The sequence below is a fragment of the Amblyomma mixtum genome, chromosome 6, assembly GCF_055824585.1.
Source record: "Amblyomma mixtum isolate Tamu chromosome 6, ASM5582458v1, whole genome shotgun sequence".
NCBI classification, from domain to species: Eukaryota; Metazoa; Arthropoda; class Arachnida; order Ixodida; family Ixodidae; genus Amblyomma; species Amblyomma mixtum.
Window position 1 is genome coordinate 150,522,354 of NC_143017.1, and position 17,785 is coordinate 150,540,138.

The 17,785-nt window shown below is 46.3% G+C and overlaps 1 protein-coding gene across 2 annotated transcripts in view; it reads left to right on the forward strand.

The window, feature by feature from the left end:
* Nucleotides 1-17,785, forward strand: part of LOC149340761 (thyroglobulin-like) — a 95,495-nt gene that overhangs the window by 16,112 nt on the left and 61,598 nt on the right. For both annotated transcript variants that reach the window (XM_089549611.1, XM_089549612.1), the window contains exons 3-4: nucleotides 4,684-4,825; nucleotides 14,848-14,924. In XM_089549611.1, coding sequence (XP_089405737.1) covers nucleotides 4,684-4,825; nucleotides 14,848-14,924 — 219 coding nt within the window. The remainder of the gene's footprint in view (nucleotides 1-4,683; nucleotides 4,826-14,847; nucleotides 14,925-17,785) is intronic.

A 17,785-nucleotide genomic window follows, 5' to 3' on the forward strand; every position in this document is an offset into this window, starting at 1 on the left:
GAAACTTGATAATGAATGCCGAGAAAACAGCATCTACTTGCAGAACACATCACGCGGGGAAACACCACTGCAGACGCACAAGTCGTTTGTTTTGTTCAGGTTGATTTCGTTTCCTGCACAACGCCAAGGGCTTGTTTATCCCACTAGTGCAGTAAACATCACGAAGGTTACCGCTTCCCAGGTCGGAGAAACTTGATATCTTGTCATCAGAAAGAGATCAGGAGGAGGAGGAGGAGGGATAAGAGAAAAGGCTGTGAGAAAGAAATGAGCGTGTGCTGGTTGCGGCCGAGCTCATTTTGTCCACACATGCCGTAACAAAGAAAAGTCGCGGTTTCATCGAAGCTTATTTCCGACGGAAAGCTGCTCAAAAATTTAAAATCCGAGTGGGTTGCTTCTGCGACATTGATGATTTGTCGAGGTAATCGAACATTTGAACGACCGAAGGTGTGTTGGTGTTTACAACTACTTTAAAGCCGTTTTTATCTATCCAACTGACGCGTTTTCCTTTCCATCTGTACATTTGGCCTGGCCTCTACGCCAAAAAACGAAGATTGGTTGCTGGCGCTCTCCTGCAAATGCGCCTGTAAAGCGTGCACCTCCACATAATAATCTATGCTGCGATGAAAACAACGCTTTGTGGTATCGTTCCTAAGCGCTGCTCTACGCAGATAGAAGAAAGTAGAGCAAATTGTTTCGAACGCCCTATTAGTAGGTGCTAGAAGACAAAGCGAAAATCAATCTTAAGGCAATTTGTGATATCGAGCTGAGGTATTTGCGTCTTCGAGACTAGACGAAATTACGACGCCGGAACAGAAGCCGAATATACGCAACGCCATGCAGACACACGATCAGGCCAAACGCTGGGCTAGGAGCAACTCTGACAAGTAGTTGGACGAGCAGCAGCAAAATCTGTCAAACTGAAGGCGATGTTTTAGCGTCTGTGCAGTGACGATTGCTGCTTTGTGTGTGCCTGTTAGCTGCTTTGACTTTTCCGCAACTACGTACTTGCCGGTTAACCTCAACGCCTTTGCGCCTCATCTTCTTACTACTACTACGTACGTACCGGTCTTATCACTGAAATCTGTAGAGATTATGCACATTTAGCTTCGCTGAGTTAGTCGGCGGCTGTGTCCTACGCATCGATGTGCTAATTAGCGTTGGTAGAAGTCCATTTTAAATCACAGGAACCAAACGACTCTACAGCAACGGCCATAATTTTTGCGTGAAGCGCGTGCATGTTCGAAACACACAGCTCTTGGAGCCGCTTATGCTGCTGTTAGTTCCTCTAGTTATGCCGTCAAGGAGTGTGCTGCGAAGACAGTTATGTTTTGCATATACCGCTTACTTCATTCCTGAGCTCTACTAAGAAAAGAATGCAGGATACAGCATCATCACCACCATCATCATCAGCATCAGTTTGACTACGCCCACTGCAGGGCAAAGGCTTCTCCCATGTCTCTCCAATTAACCCTGTCCTTTGCCAGTAGCGGCCACCCTATCCCCGCAGACTTTGTAATCGCATCCGCCCACCTAACTTTCCGCCACCCCCTGCTAAGCTTGCCTTCTCTTGGATAAAGCACGTTGAAATAACTCTAAATTATAACGAAGAGCTGATAATGTTCAAAAACTTTGTAAGAACATGTCTTTGTACAGACATAGTCCCCTGTTACTACAGCTGTCTGCAAGCGCGGATCAAATCTTCGTGTATAAATAAAGTTTAGAGTTCTCAACCATCTTCCGCGCTAACATCTCGATAAAAAACCAAGCTGTAACATAGAGTCTAGTCTCGTTTTGTTCCCAGGGTGTTTACTTTAGATTATAAAATGTGGTCACCATGAAGTGTTATGAAAACTGACTTCACCGGCTTGGGTTAAACCGACTGCGATTATTTTGAAGGGTATCTTTTTTTGTGCCTCCAGCGGCTCGTAGAGGGAAGTGCAGTGACAGCTCAAAGCGTATCGGCTGCTGTGCCGTGAATATCCCTTGGAAACCGACCGCATGCTAGTCATATTTAGGGTGTTCAAGCTCTTGATTCAATTTTAAGGAACGTCACTGACACGTGAATATAACTTCCTAATCAACGATACATGAGATACAAATATATAAGAAGGCTTGGTGGAAAACTGTGGCCAGCTAAACTGTTCTGAAAGGCAGATTCAATGAATGACTTGTAAGTGTACCTGCAAACCTGATATTGACGCTGCTCCTGAAGAAAGAAAGATATACCAGGTGTCCCAGCTAAATGTAACCAAACATTTAAAAAACACGGGGTGTCCTAGCCGCCTGAAACCGAATGAGGGTTGTTTAGAGTCGCGTGGCCTAGTCTGCGGTATTTTTTTTCGTTCTTCAAGGTTGACTAATTAGTCAAGCTTAATTAACTAACTTTTTAATTATTGACTTGAGGAACAAAGTGTCAATGGAAAAGTTTTAGATCGCTTTGAGAAACAGCTTACTGAGACATTTGCAGCAAATTAATATTTGCGTAAAGTAGTTTTTTTACCGGCCTTTAACCATAACCCGCACAATAAGAAAAAGCTTCCACATGACAACTGTGCCACTTCAACGTCCTAAGACGCGCCTTAAAGAATAAAATCCATTTTTTCTGAAGTCCTCTCCTCGATGAGACTTTGGGTGCACATTGGGGCAGAGAAGTGAGCGAGAAGCTGGTCACGTGACAACTTTCTTTTAAGGCCAATAAATGAAGCTACGTAAATCGTAACTTGATGGAAACAGCACTACTAGCGGTTTTTCAAGGTGATCTAAAACTTTTGCATTGGCACTTTCTTCCTGAAGTTAATAATTAAAAAGTTAGCTAATTAAACCTAACTAATTAATTAACTTTGAAGAGCGAAAAAAATACTCAAGACTAGGCCACACGACTGTGAACAACCCTGAGTTGGTTTCACTAGACTAGGACACTTCGCCTTTTTTAAAAGTTTGGTTACATTTAGTTGGGACACCCGGTATATGAGGAACATGTACATGCTCGCACCGCACTGAGTGATTGGACAGCAACGCTGAGGACAATGCTGCATGATGGGCACCACTGTGATGCAGATAACAAAACTTGAAAACGATCTCTTCACTGTATGTGCTTTTGTTTCTTGTGGCATCTAATTGTACGAGCCCACAATGGCGACCGGGCCTTTGTGGAAAAAAAAAACAGGCGCATTGACTTGAAGCGCACCAGGCCATTTGTTATGTTACCACAAATGCTAACGTTACTGTGTTCCATTTCGTCACGGTATTCGGGGCCAGGTTTTTCGGGCACCCGTCCCGCTTTAATTACGCTTTAATTGCGGCGCTCAAAACGAAAGCACAATTGATTGCTTTGCTCGGTAATAAATGTTCGCCTTCAGAGCCAATTAACAGTTGCATTCAATCTTCTTGCCTTGCGAGAGGTAATTAGCCGTAGCTGCAGCGCCTGCAGCAAACGTAGCGCAAACGTCACTTTTTTATGCTTGTGGGCAGAACATGCCGTATTGGCGAATTTCCTTCTACTCATCAGCTGGACTCAGTAATCTGGGTGTTAGTAACTGTTGGTGTACGAATGCTTTCGGGCTAAAGTGATCTGCAGTAATGTGAAATGCTGCTTAAAACAAAAGAAAAAGATTGGTATGTTGTTGGCGTAGGTGTACGTTTGAGCTGGTTTGCGAACTGTTATAATAAACAAGAGGTATGAATTCAGGTGAAGCGTAAACAATGGTCACATACATGTTCCTGCTGGCAGAAGAGGGACATCCCCTTATCAAAGATACTGCAAAGGGATGGTAATAAGCAGGGTACGTCACGCGCATAACAGAGTAGCTTTTTGAAAAACTGAGCGAGCGCGAACTGAAGGCAAGAAAACTCTGGCCTGGATAGTTATAAAATAATTTGACGAGGAACTTAGACACTTCGCCGGTTATAGATGCTCTGCGCAATGAGTGCCGGAAAAAGGTTCTTATGCAGGCTTTTGTTCAGCGGCAGACGTAAAGCGGTTGATGAAGAATAACGAGTTGAGTTTCAAAACTAAGAGAAAGCAACCATTGAGTTCCTCAATATTGCCTTGACGGAGAGAGGTGTCATCGTTTATGTGGGCTGCTTGAAGAGCGCTTCAACCAACGGAATGCCGGAGAGTGCAACTTTGTATTGGGATTGGCTAGTGCTTCGACCACAAGCGTTATTTCTGATTTAGAGTCATAGCTGCGTCTCGGCGATCTCTACTGCACGCACGTTAGGTCTTTTTAATCATATATAGGCGCGCTTAGAGCGTTTACAGTGTTTCATATGTTCAGAGTCTGAAGCCAAATACTAGGTCTGCACTTTCCTGTATTTGTTCGTCTACGTCTACGGTCGCTGGATGATCGACCGCAGCCGATAATCCCCAGAAGCTCTGTAAAAGAAACACTTTAACCAAACGACTCAGGACCAAGCCGCGTTCTAAGCATTGTAATGCGGGTTCTTTGGTTATTGCTCTAGAGGAGCTTGTCTTTTATATTCCCTACATGTCGTCGGGTGTTTAGGTGTGCTATTAACAATGTAGGCAGATCGTCCACAGGAATACAGTGTTTGTAACGGAGGTTGTACGCACTAGCTCCTCACTAAAATGGGTTAAGGCAAAACGGGCTAAGGATGTCGTAGCGTCTGTTGGAAAGAGCAGTTCACGCTTACGAACATGTGGAGCAATGATGCGTTTCGCAGCATCTTCGGCATTCGAGCTTTGCCCGGAGAAGCGGGAGCGTCGCCTCCTGCTGCGTCAGCGGAAGCTGATCGCCGACGAAGCCTGGATACCCGAGTGCGACGCCCGAGGTGCCTACGCTGCCCGGCAGTGCAAAAGCCACAAGTGAGCATGATGCCACCTGGCTTGAAGCCTTTAGTCAGTGCCTCTTTCCTTAGCGTGAAGCGTTTCGTCTGCGCATGGTAGTCATGTTGGTCGCAAAATATTGCTGTCCAATTTTAACGCGAGAGCGTTAAAGGCCCGGTTCTCCTCAATATCCAGTGTCGGCGTTGTGAGTGAAAAATCACGAGCATGACTCTGGCAGGTGGTGCCCTGAGAGCAACCTAGGAGACAGGTGGGACATCTAGGTCACGTGACCTGCAGCGTCATCACAACCTGCCCACCGGATAGAGAACAAACTGACCACCGTGGCAGGTGACAGTTAAATGCATGAATGGTCGCTCGGAAAGAGCAACCTGGGCCTCAGAAGGCCTACCGCTGGGAGCACCTGCCATCGTAGGGTAGTGGCGCGTCGCTTAACCGCTGCACCACTGCGCTAAGAGGACTCCCAGAGATCTACGAATGTAAAGTAGAGAATGACCTTCTGCATGAATGAGAATTAAGCCATTACGCTATCGCGTCATACCTTTTAAGCGGGGCTTAAGTGTCTCCGTCAATTTTTGCGTTAATGTCACGTCAGCGTCGACCAGACGGTCGTTCAGCGCCCCAAGCAGGACCGCAGCGGAGCAACAGACGAGAGTACGCGCAAGCGACCTGTGCGCATGCGCGCATTGTCGTCCGTTTCTCCCATAGGGCTTCTCAGTGTTACTTAGAGGAAAAACAGGCGGCGCTGCACTTCATCTACAATGGAGATGCGCAGGAACGCATGGAAGATGAGGTTTCGTATTTGCCTTGGTTATTGCTGGGCATGAAACGCGGATTGAGCCATAACAGTGCGACTAGTATCTCGGCAAACCTAAAAAAAAAAAAAAACACTGTGAAAGTTTTCATACCAGCGTGAGTACTTGTGTTAAATTTATGGTAGAAATTAATTTCATCTGCACGCAAAGGCGAAGCTGCCGATTCAGAGGTCGAATCCACTTATTTAACCCAACACTAGCCAATTCAAATGAGAGAGCTAGTCTTCTCGGCATTCCTGCGGTTGAAACACTCTTTAAGAAACTCTCGTAGACGGCGGCGCCGATTTTCCCTCTAGGTATTATTGAGAAACTCTATGGTTTCTCCACTGCTGCCCTACATACATGGAACAGTGAGCAATCGTCTGCCGGCGCTCCAGTGATATTACCAAAGAACTGGAGATCCAGAACGGCAGAAAAGGTGGCTCATGAAAAATATTCTCTGGAAGCATGCGGCGTTATATTCCTGAGCAATGGACGCGCAGGCATGAAGCTTAGAGCAAAACAAACACACAAAAAACAAAAAGGTGGTGCATTGTGCAGTTATATGAAGCGAAACAGTGCAATAAGCCGTCATTCCCTGAAAGTTCGGCGCGAAACCTAGCCTACAAGCACCCTTTATAGACAGGAGCCCTTTAATGGAAATCGCAAGCTTTCCTCTAAACGTTTCAGCGGCTCGCGTCGCAGGCCCGGTGCACCGTTTTGAGTGAGTGTGGCCGCTCGCAAGGCCCATTACCGGCGAGAAAATGGGTGGCGCTATGCCTCACATATCAGCTTGGTGGCTTTGGCTTGGCCCAGCCATCTCGCACACGCGCGCACTCATCACGCACGTAATGTATAGTACATCCAGCTAACGCTGCTTTTGTTCCTCGAAGCAATTAGAGGCGCCCAGGAAAGGCACGTCTCGCTTTTACCGCGTCCAGGACTCCACAGAGTGCCTCGCGAGGCGCGCGCTCTTTTTCAGCTTGCGGCAGGGGCCCTGCGCGGTCTTACACGCGTTACGGGTGAGACGGGCCATCGATCAAAGCCAACGCTGGGCTGGCGACGTTTTCCCAAGCGTGGGCCAACCTTCGAAAGGGGCAAGGTGTTTGCTTGAGTTCGTTTTCGTGTCCTGCTTCCGAGCGGAAGAAAAACGATCCCGTTTGGAGCCGGCGAAAATTTTTTCATGGCTGTTTGTGAGGGTGCTGTCTTTCCCTTTTTAAGGGAACGTAGTGTTTCTGGCTTAAATGCAGTAGCGTGGTAGGTGTGAGTGAGAACCTGAAAACACTAACGCCAAAGCTGACATCAGCACGAACACCAACATCAACGGTAACGCTGACGCTAAAATTAACGCTAACGTTAAGACAGAGGCTGGCAGAGAAGCCTGGGGTCATGTTCTATAACGATTTTTTTTCGTGTTTCATTCTTTAGCTTTCTTGTATCTAGTAAGCCCACCCTTTGGTACCGGAGCTAGCGACTGACACCTTTTATGCGAAGCATATTAACGTAGGTTTCGGGCCTTCGCGCGACGCCCGGCGGTGGCCACCATTGACCTTGAAGTGAGATCACATGATGTGACGTCACGTGATGACGTCACATGATGACGTCACACCGGCTGCAGATGGGGCCTCATATCGCGCCGTCGGACGTCGCCCGGCGGAGGCCTCCACGCATGTAGGAAGGAAAAAAAGAGGAGAGGCCGTCACGTGACATTTTGTGAAGCCGGAAACAAGCTCGGCGCCATCTTACTCCGGCGGGCTTCTGTTTACATTTCGCCGCCGCGCCGATTGCGCGCGCGTTTCAAAGCCAACGAAGGAGCGTGCTACCGCATGGGCGCAGGCCCCCGCGCGAGTGGCGCTTGGCTGCTTGCCGGTTTAGGGTGCCCTATGCTGGTGTTCGTCAGCGGAAAAGTTAATAAAGCGGAAATACCCGTGTCAGTACTGCTTCGTACTGCGTCGTATTCGTGCCGTCTCCAACTGCTCGGCCCTGGTCACAATTAGTTGCAGCCGGGAAAAATGCTTATCTCAACTCCTGCAAGTACGGGAAGTGACCTTCGCTTTCAATTACTGCGGTGACGCATCTTGACATGCAGTACCCGTCGCCACTTTTGGCTACGTTTTTTTTTTTCTGACGGTGGAGATTATAAGCTTCGGTGCTCCTCTCCCGTGTGCTTTCCTTTTGCCTTTACTACGTACAGGTGAATACCAACCTTTACCACCCGATTCTTGGCCGATCCCCCAGAGTCGGTATGTGCCATTCTGTCGTAGGCTACAACAACAACAACAACCACTGAGGGACCGTCGCAGTTTTTCGTACTCCGGTGTTCGATTTCGCGTTGCACGGTACAATATGAACGAATACACTTGAGCCCGGCACGTCCCAGAGGCAAATAGCTCGCTAGACGCTTCAAACGTTACACGCTTCAAACGGGCATGTAACAAAGTTTCTGTATACTAAGTGTTAGCAAGAAGTGGCCGGATTCTTTTCGAATTAAGAAAACAGGTTTAATTTAAGACTTAAGGATACAAGAATGAGATAACTGGATTATTGATACGTAGGAGGTTCGGCGGATCTGCAGAGTTGGGAGGGCCTCGCCGACGCGTCTCGTATCGTCGGCGCCTCTCGGTCGTCTCTCCTCCCAAGCTGCAGCGGTGGGGCTTTTATAGCCTGAGGAACGGTGACCCCTCCGAAGTGGCCAATCCAAAGGCGGCACTCGACGGCAGTCCGAAAGGACCAACCAGCGACCGCGCGGCCAACCACTTCAAATCTTGCCGCGCGCGCTGGCGTCCGGGAGAGAAGGAAACGGCGCCTCGCTGTCTGGCCTCTTGTGACAAGTCCAGGCGTGTTGCTTGCAAATGCTTCTCCTTATTTATTTATTTATTGTTACCCTCAGGGTATAAACATTACAGAGGGGAGTGGGTTTTAATCAATAAACAAACAAAAGATATGCACAGCAACAAAAACACACAAGTAATACTGTAAGTGACAGTTAATTTTGGTTAAAAATGATCTAAACAAAGTCCCATAACACTTAATATAACACAATGAAAATCGTTTGAGTGTACACAGTGGTGAAATTAAATAATATATGAACACACAGGAAAGAGGTAGGTTTTATACAATGTTAAGAAGAACTCGCATGGTCTATATTGCGCACGGCAGACTGAAATAACCAAAATTTTTCAATTGTTGCAACGGAAGAGGGAAGGCGGTTCCAGTCTTTAGATGTGTGGGGTATGAAAGAATCGGAGAAACATTTAGTGTTGCATGAATTTATACCAACCTTGTGAGCGTGGTCAATGCGTGATGATACATATGAAGGCGGAATGAGCAATTTATCGTGTAAGTCATCATGGTAAAATATCTTATGAAAGAGGCATAACCGTGCATGCTTTCGACGAAATGTGAGGGGTAGCAGATTGAGATTAGATTTCATTGAGGATACACTAGCGGTGCGGTGATAATTAGAGAAGATGAAACGAGCTGCATTATTTTGAATCATTTCTAGCTGGTTAATGAGATCAGTAGTGCCCGGGTCCCAAACTGAAGATGCGTATTCAAGTTGCGAACGAACTAACGTTTTGTAGAAGAGAAGCTTGGTACCAGAAGGGGCCGAGCGAAAGTTCCGTTTTAAGTAGCCTAGCATGCGGTTAGCTTTGTTGACAATGAATTCGACATGACTGTTCCAGCTAAGGTTAGAAGCGATATGAATGCCAAGGTACTTGTATGACGCTACTGATTCGAGAGCTACATTGTTAAGGTGATACGTAGGTGAGTTGCTAGATGATCTTGATACGCGCAGGAATTTGCACTTGTTAACGTTTAGCGTCATTTGCCATGCTTTGCACCGAGAAGAGATGTTGTTAATGTCAGTTTGAATTGCGCGTACGTCATCGTCGGTTATTATTTCACGGAAAAGGACGCAGTCATCTGCAAATAAGTGAATTGATGATGTAACAGAATCAGGCAGGTCATTAATGAATATTAAGAAGAGTAAGGGCCCAAGCACGGTACCTTGAGGAACGCCAGAAAGAACGGGGTGTAAATGTGAGTTAGTTCCATTAGTTGCTACAAACTGCTGACGGTCTGTTAAAAAGCACTCTAGCCATTTTAGTACGTCAGTATCGAGCCCTATCATGCGCAGTTTTAGTAGCAAAAGCCGGTGACAAACTTTATCAAAAGCCTTGGCGAAATCTAAAAATATGCAATCTGCAGTGGAACGATGATCAAGAATTGCATGCAATTTATGAGTAAAGAGAACAAGTTGCGTTTCACATGAATATGACTTACGAAAACCGTGTTGTGCATGATGAAAAAACGAGTTTGACTCTAAGAAATTTGCTATATGTGAAAAAAGAACGTGTTCTAGGATCTTACAGGGGATGCTGGTGATTGAAATAGGCCGGTAGTTGTAAGGTGAGTGCTTGTTACCAGATTTATGTACTGGAATCACCTTCCCTATCTTCCAGTCGGCCGGCATCGCGCTATTTTCTAGAGACTGCTGAAATAATTTAGAAAGAATAATGGAGGAATATATCTTAGTGCTTTTCAGAAATTTTGAGTTAATACAGTCGATGCCGGCGGCTGAAAATGGTTTCAGGCCGTCAATGATTTTGGCGATTCCATCCGGGTTGACGATAACAGGATACATTGGCAGATAATTATGGGCGCAACAATAAGGTAAGTCGTTTGGCAGGGATTTCGTGAAGTGACTGGAGAAGACATCATTTATACAGTGGAGCATTCATTGTCAGGAACAGGTTCGTCATTAGCGCTTGTTAAAATAATTTTAGACCGGTCTGTAGGATTGATAACTTTCCAGAACTTTTTAGGATTATCTATCAATATATCGTGTAAAGTCTTTGCAAGAAACATTTTTTTAGCATTTTTAACTGCTGAAATATAAGCGTCGTTTGCAGTACGATATAAAGACCAACGAAACTGACTACATGAGGTGTTAGCAAGCCGGTATAAGCGCTTCTTCCGGTTAGATAAGCGCCTAATGTATGAGTTATACCAAGGCGCCTTTGGATTATATGAGATATTTCGGATGGGAATAAATCGATTGATAAGCTCGGTAACCTTATTCTTGAAGTGTGTCCAGTTCGTTTCAACAGAGCGTTGCTCGAAGCCTTCTAGGAACTTTGTTAAAAATAGGCTTAACTCACTGTTGATTTGGGTAAAATCTGCACGGTGATAATTGCGCAGTGTTTTAGTTGTCTTTACTCTCTTTTGTTTGGGTATGTTAATAGTAAAATTCAATGCAAGATGGTCACTCAGCCCTGGCAGGTATATTATATCTGAACATAATTCAGGGCTCGAGCACAGGACTAAATCTAATATATTAGCAGTGGTGTCCGTTATTCGGGTAGGTTGTGTAACTATTTGCGTGAGGTTAAAGCACGAACAAAAATCTGTGAATTCCTTGGAAGTAGAGGAAGTTGAATTAATAGAAGCAGTATACTCACTGACCAATCAATGCCAGGAAGATTAAAATCGCCCAGTAAAAATATAGGTGTTGTCGGAAATCGTGTAGTTACGATGTTTATACTGTCATGAAGCTCAGAGACAAACGTCGACGATGCGTTTGGTGCGCGATAACAAGCCCCTATAATGAATTGACGGTGCGTTAGTTTCAGCTATACCCATATTATCTCTAATCCGGTCGTGACATTAAGGGCGAAAGATTCGAAATTTTTGTTAATGGCTATAAGGACGCCACCGCCTTGCCTTGCATTCCTATCACAACGATAAAATTGAAATTTGTTAGGTGAGTCAAGGATTTCGCTGTCACGAATGTGCCCATGAAGCCATGTTTCGGTTAGTACTAAGATATCAGCAGAGCATGAATCAACAAGAGATGAAAGTTCAGTTCTTTTCCTGATTGCACTTCTTATGTTGGTATACAAGACGGACACGTGTGTTGGGGGAAGGTGGCAACCACTGCCCCTCTGAAACCGCTAATCACAAGATAACGGATTTTGTTCCTCGGAAGAGGCAGGCGGGGGTGCAAGACTAGGAAGCGGGTTACGGGTGACAGAACGTTTTGGGCTAGTGTAGGGTAACTCAGATATAACTCGGCTTAGAACTCGGCTGCCGTACGGCGCAGCATCGTGGCTTGTCAAGGGGGACGCTCGTAGGAGAAAGGATGCGGGGCGCCTCGTGGTCGCTGAGCAGGAGCGTTAAATGTCCTGTGCTGGCGTGTTGGGACCGCGTGGCTCGTAAGAAATGTGAATGCTGACATAAGAGCAAAGCGAGCGCAGCCGCTTCCTTTACAATATCGCTCTCCGCCCATGTCATGGTCCCCGCCGCTCAAACAAGCGCAATCGTCGAAAAACGAAAATGACAGTTATACCGACGTCAGTGACAATCGCTGGAGCGTTGCAAGAACACGCATAGGTAGCAACGAGGTTTCACTGCCGATGTAAACGGAAGCGCGAATGGCACACACACACTGCACGTACAGGACGCGAAACGTCCGCACAATGCGCCGACGACCGCTCTAGCGCACGCCGTATTGAATCACTGGTGAACGAACAGCGCGAATGCAGCGGCGGTCTCCCGACGGCTCCGAGCAGTGACGCAGTAGACGAAATGCCCGTGCGATCGTGGTCGCCGAGCACGTTGAAATCAATGCACGCAACAACGAGAGTTTTGCAGCGAATTCCACCTGAGATATGAGTGAACGGCGCCAACGTCAGCCTGTGAGCACGATCAAAAACAAACTCGAGCAGTTGAGGAAAGCACGCCTACGCCGCACCTCAAATGCTACGCCGCGGCCGTCTGCTATCGCCCGGTTTGTAAACAGCAACTACAACGCCGTTGCTAAGCTGCCGGAGTAAGATGGCCTCCCAATCGAGAAAAAACCACGTGATTTCCTCCACACTTTTCTCCCAGGGTGCTGCGTGGAAAGGGCCTCTCCTCTTTTTTTTTTCCTTCCTCCATGCCTCCACGCTTCGGTTCGCGCCGTCGCGCGCGACGCGGCGGCGGCGCCACCATCGCTGCCTCAAGTGATATGTGACGTCACGCCAGGGATGAAGCGGCGCGCGCCCGCCGTCGCGTCAGTCTGTGCCCGCAACCGCGCCAGCGTCTTTGTGCCGGGCGTGTATGCGGTCAAGTTGCCTCCAAACGCTAAGGACGTTAATAACGTAAAACCACGTCTGCGTTACTTAGCCCCATCCACACTGAGGCAGCTGCTTAACATGCTTCGCATCCACTGGGCTTAACCTTGATAAGCCTCCATTTTTTTTATGTTAAACAGCTATGCCATCGCAGGTACTAGCTACAAAAGATTCATTGGGAGAAGAATGCATTGCGAAAAAAAAAAGTTGCAGAATTTGCCCCTGGAAACAAATTCTCAACAATTCTTGGCCAATAGCGCTTTCCTTACAAGGCGTCACGGCGTCCTCATTTCCTTATCCTTTTTTGGGCTGAAGCCACGAGATTCTGAATTATTCAGATGTACCAAGGCAGGCGTTTCCTGCCCTGCCGCTATATACAGATGTAGCCCCGCGGCCACTGTTGAAAAAAAGATGAGGAGAAGGAACCAATTTATTCTGGTTGCGTATCAAGCATCCAAGAAAGCCAGAGCTTTCCGCACCAAAGCTTTTCCCGTTGGGGTGACGTCAGCCAGGTACGCCAGAATGAGAGGGCAGGGTTGGGGAAGTGTTGGGATTGGGTGGCAAAAAGGCAGAGGTAAATGCAATGCTATATAGGAGCTTGTAGCCAAGTACTACACCAAGCTGGCCTAATCCTGTTCTTGTGAGGGAGTGCGCTCTCAGTTCTGGTCGCCGAGATCAGGCTGCACCATAGTCCTCTATGTTTGTTATGCAATTCAATCGACATGCGGAGTTCCTTTTTTTCTGCGAAGCATACTACTTTAGCTACCACTTCAGTCCTTCACCGTGGTTGTGCGCCTCCAAATCACGTGATACATGACGTCACACCACGTGACACGATGGCGTCACGACAGTGGAGAAACGGGGGCCCACCTCGCGCCGTCGCTGTGGTTGTGCGCCTCCAAGTCACGTGATACATGACGTCACACCACGTGACACGATGACGTCACGACAGTGGAGAAACGGGGGCCCACCTCGCGCCGTCGCTGTGGTTGTGCGCCTCCAAATTACGCGACACAATGATGCTTCGCATTCTCCAGGCTTAACCAAGTTAAGCCTCAGCCATTTTTAGTCCGATAGAGGATTGCGCGGTAACGGGATTCGAACCCCGGTACTCTTACATGCGAGGCGGATACTCTTCCTCTACCATCGCTGCACCGCCACAACATGGATAATTGGAGAGACATGGGAGTCCGCAGCCTTTGCGCCTTTGCCTTGCACTGGGCGTAGTCAGGCTGATTATGAAAGGTAATGCTCTAGTATTGTATACGGGAGCAGCTGGGGAGGTTGGGGGGGGGGGGGGGGGGGAGAGCCTAATTCTGTTCAGCTTCTTTCTATAATTTAGGTTGGCTTTCCTCGCTGCTAAATTTGTGGCAGTAGCTGCCACGCGTTCTTACGCTCGTTTCTTTATTTAGTTTTTCATTTCGGCACTTTACACTCTTCGGGTATGGAGAGCCCGGTCATCATCCTTTCATTAAAGACAGTGAACGCCATCGGCTTCAAAATCTATTTAGCTGAAGTTCTGGCTGTTATATCAGTATTTTACAGCTTCCGCGTGACCGGACGTATATTTAAATGGCAGTGACGCGCCGACTACAGAAATGAGCCCACCCTGTCACTTCGGCAGCACAGATGGAGAAGCAGTTTTGAGAGATACCTACACTTATTCCTGCCTACATTGATCAACATCCCCCGTTTCTGAAATAAACAAAGAAGTAAAATAAGTAAATAAACGAATTTGTGATATTCAAACGCGGTGCTTACGGAAGCGTTGCAATATGCGTGTAGTGAACATATACAGGAGCACTTAAGTAAATCTAGAGCACATATAAAAAAAAGGTAAAGGAAAGTAGTTAATGTGACAAAAACATTGGGACATACGTGGACACTTGCGTAAAATTGAAAGCCTGGTAGTAAAATATTAAATTTATGAATAATATAAATCCTACTATAACTGCAAACCAACTGTTATAAAGAAGAAACGGTCGCTTTAAATGTGGTTTGCTTGAGATTTTGCAGCATTTCTCTGCATCCGGCCGTTTCTTGCACCTGTAGGCGTTCATGTAATTTCTTGACTAAAATTCTCGCATGCATACACGTTCTCCTTATGGGTTATTCTCGTTTCCTAAAACAGGTGTGTCTGCGTGGACGAAGATGGCAAAACGATACATGGCCAGGCCGAGCTGCATGAATCTGACAGCATGACATGCGGTGAGTACGAATTCATTCATTCATTCATTCATTCATTCATTCATTCATTCATTCATTCATTCATTCATTCATTCATTCATTCATTCATTCATTCATTCATTCATTCATTCATTCATTCATCAGCCAAGTTTCACGCCGTTATGGCCAATTCGTAAGGCTGAAAAATCATAGAAGGAGGTTATTTTTCTTTTGATTTTGCTATAGTTGGCGATTAAACTGGTGGAAGAAATTGCGTAGTGGCTTGACAGGGTAGCGTTATTAACTAGTGTCATTCGCAGATGCAAAACTCTGTCCAGTAAGTAATTAAGGTTGTAGTTCATATTCAAAAATGTTAGTTTAAATAACAGACAGTGCCTCAGTTTAGCAAAAGAAAGGCGGCCATGAAATCTGAAAAGATGCGATGAGCCTGTCAGCTAAAACCGGGAATTGATTGCGAGGTGCGCGCGATGCAATTTTGCGTTTGTAGAAAAACGTCTTGAAGTCGTGCGGTGCAAAACTTGAAAAAGAAAAAGAAGACAAGAAAACATTAAAGGAGCTAGAATCCAGAAAGCCCACAGTTCCCGCTCTTGTAGACGTTGAGAAAAGTCATGTTCAATAACGAAAATAACGATCAAATGAGGAGGAGAAGTGAAGATTGCATGCTTACCGAGCTGTGTACATTGAATTTGAGGAGGATGACGGCGAATTTTGACGCCGAAGAACATTAATATTTGCGGTTTTATTTTCCCGACGGCAGCGATCTTCACAGCTCCCAAAGGCGCTGTTTACGATCACGTTGTTTTTTGGTCCACGCGGCATTGCACCAGGAGAATTGCACAACCTTGAAACAGAGATTACTGCTGGCTCTGTAAGGCTTCTTGCAGCTTCATACAGCATCGCGGGCGAAGTGTAGCGCGCACTTTTTAAGTCGTGCTTGCCAGTTTTCGTGTTCTTAAGAGAGGGTTCTTCATTTTGAACCTTTCTTCTTTTTTTAGAAACGCAGTGTGTTTGTTCATGCTCATTCTGTGTTCGGTTCTTTGTTGCGTCGCAATATGCAGCGATGCATCCCTGTACCACTCCTGCCTTGGCTACCAAAAGGCGGCTGTTAGTATTGAATAAATAAATTAAATTAAAAAAATGTGAATATGCGCGTGAACGCTTGGCATTTTTCAGACTAATGCTCTTCCCATCTTGGGACTGATAGAGTTGTACGTTTATGTCCAAAAGCTCGAAGACATCTCAGCGCCGTCGAAGCAATGTGAATTGCACTAAGGTATTCGTTTGGGCTAGTCGGTACATTGTTAAAACTGAAGGCACAGCGCACGAAGGACAGGACTAAGGTAAAACCAGCGCTGTGTTTGTCCCTACCTTAGTCCTGTCCTTCGTGCGCTGTGCCTTCAGTTTTAGCAGTGTGAATGCTTGTACCGCAGGCACTATCGCCCATATCGCTTCGGCGATATGACAGTTTACAACGAAGCTTTTTAGTGACCGTTCATGTAGGGGCACAGACCCTGCTGAACGAATATGGCTGCGTCGTCTGAAGCCTTGCGTAACTTAGCCAGGATGGATAGAAGAGTTTGTTCTAACGATCGACTACAGAGTGGCTAAAGCCTTGGCTAGAGCTTCGTTGCCTTAAGTGACTGACCACTGCACGGGCTGTCCGTCGATCATGACTCGAACTTAACAAACGAACAGGTTTGTTAGTCCGGCTTCTGAACCATGAAACACTGCGGGTTACGAAACGTTTGGTTCCGTCTTAGAATACATACTAAGGAGAAACTAGAAATTCAAAAAGGGAAGACGCCTAACTATATATAGTCCTCCTTCGCCTGCATCTCAAGCCTTTTGGTTTTCTTTTTCAGCATTTGCCCTGATTCAGTCTCGCACAGATTTCACCACTCTAGATTTCGTAACTGTGCCGTCGGAGAGCTCCATCAGAGGGCCCCATTTCTTGGAGTACGCTGCTTCTTTTATCTACGATGTGCCTGTTTGCGTCCACTGCTAGTAATTCGGAGAAGTAGGCATTAGGGACCTAGAATGTCCTGTTGGCAATGCACATGGTGCAGCACGAACTGCGCCTCGTGATTATTGGATTGAGGCCCAGTTTAGCCAATACACGGGCTAAGTGGAGGTTCTCATCCCAGACTAGTGGAAGAGTTTGCGTTGACTGGCTCTAATGCCATCGTAGCGTAAATGTCGAGTGGCCTACCTTTTTCTTTTAGTGTAGACGGCTCGCACTCTGAATGCAAACAGCGTTGCTCGAGTAGGGTTTATCACTAAGCGGGACTATCAAAGCTGTGGGCTAGTAAGCGACCGATTCCTATTTGGATAAACGGTTTATAAATTTGCAAGTTGACAGTGTAAAAAAAAAAAAAATGGGAGGCGGGCCATTAGAAAAAAAATATACAGATAAAGGTAGAGAGCACATTGGAATGTGATTCATAGATGTACGCCATAGCGTAATGGTCGTCTCTCATAGCCTTAGTCGCTTTGGGACGTAAAACCCCATAAACCAAACCAAACGAACTATGAAAGAGGACGGCGAATTTTGAAGAGGACTCTCTTATTTTTGCGAAGACTCAATTAATGAGAAGGCAGCAAGTTTAAGAATCGCGACAGCTTCATACTTTTGCAGCATAGGGGTCGCGAAGTTAACTTATCCGAGGTAGGTAACAACGTCGTCAGGAAAACATCCACAAATTAAAGAGACCCCGAGGATAACTCCATGTAATCAATTTTCTGAGTAAAATTTGATTCCTTCGCTCTTTCTGGGTATGTTAACGTTTGTACGGCAGCTTAAGACGCATTTATCGCCAAAAAAAAGATTTAATATCTTCCCGCCAGTCGATTGAAACTTGTGACGTCCTTACCTAAAAGCACCG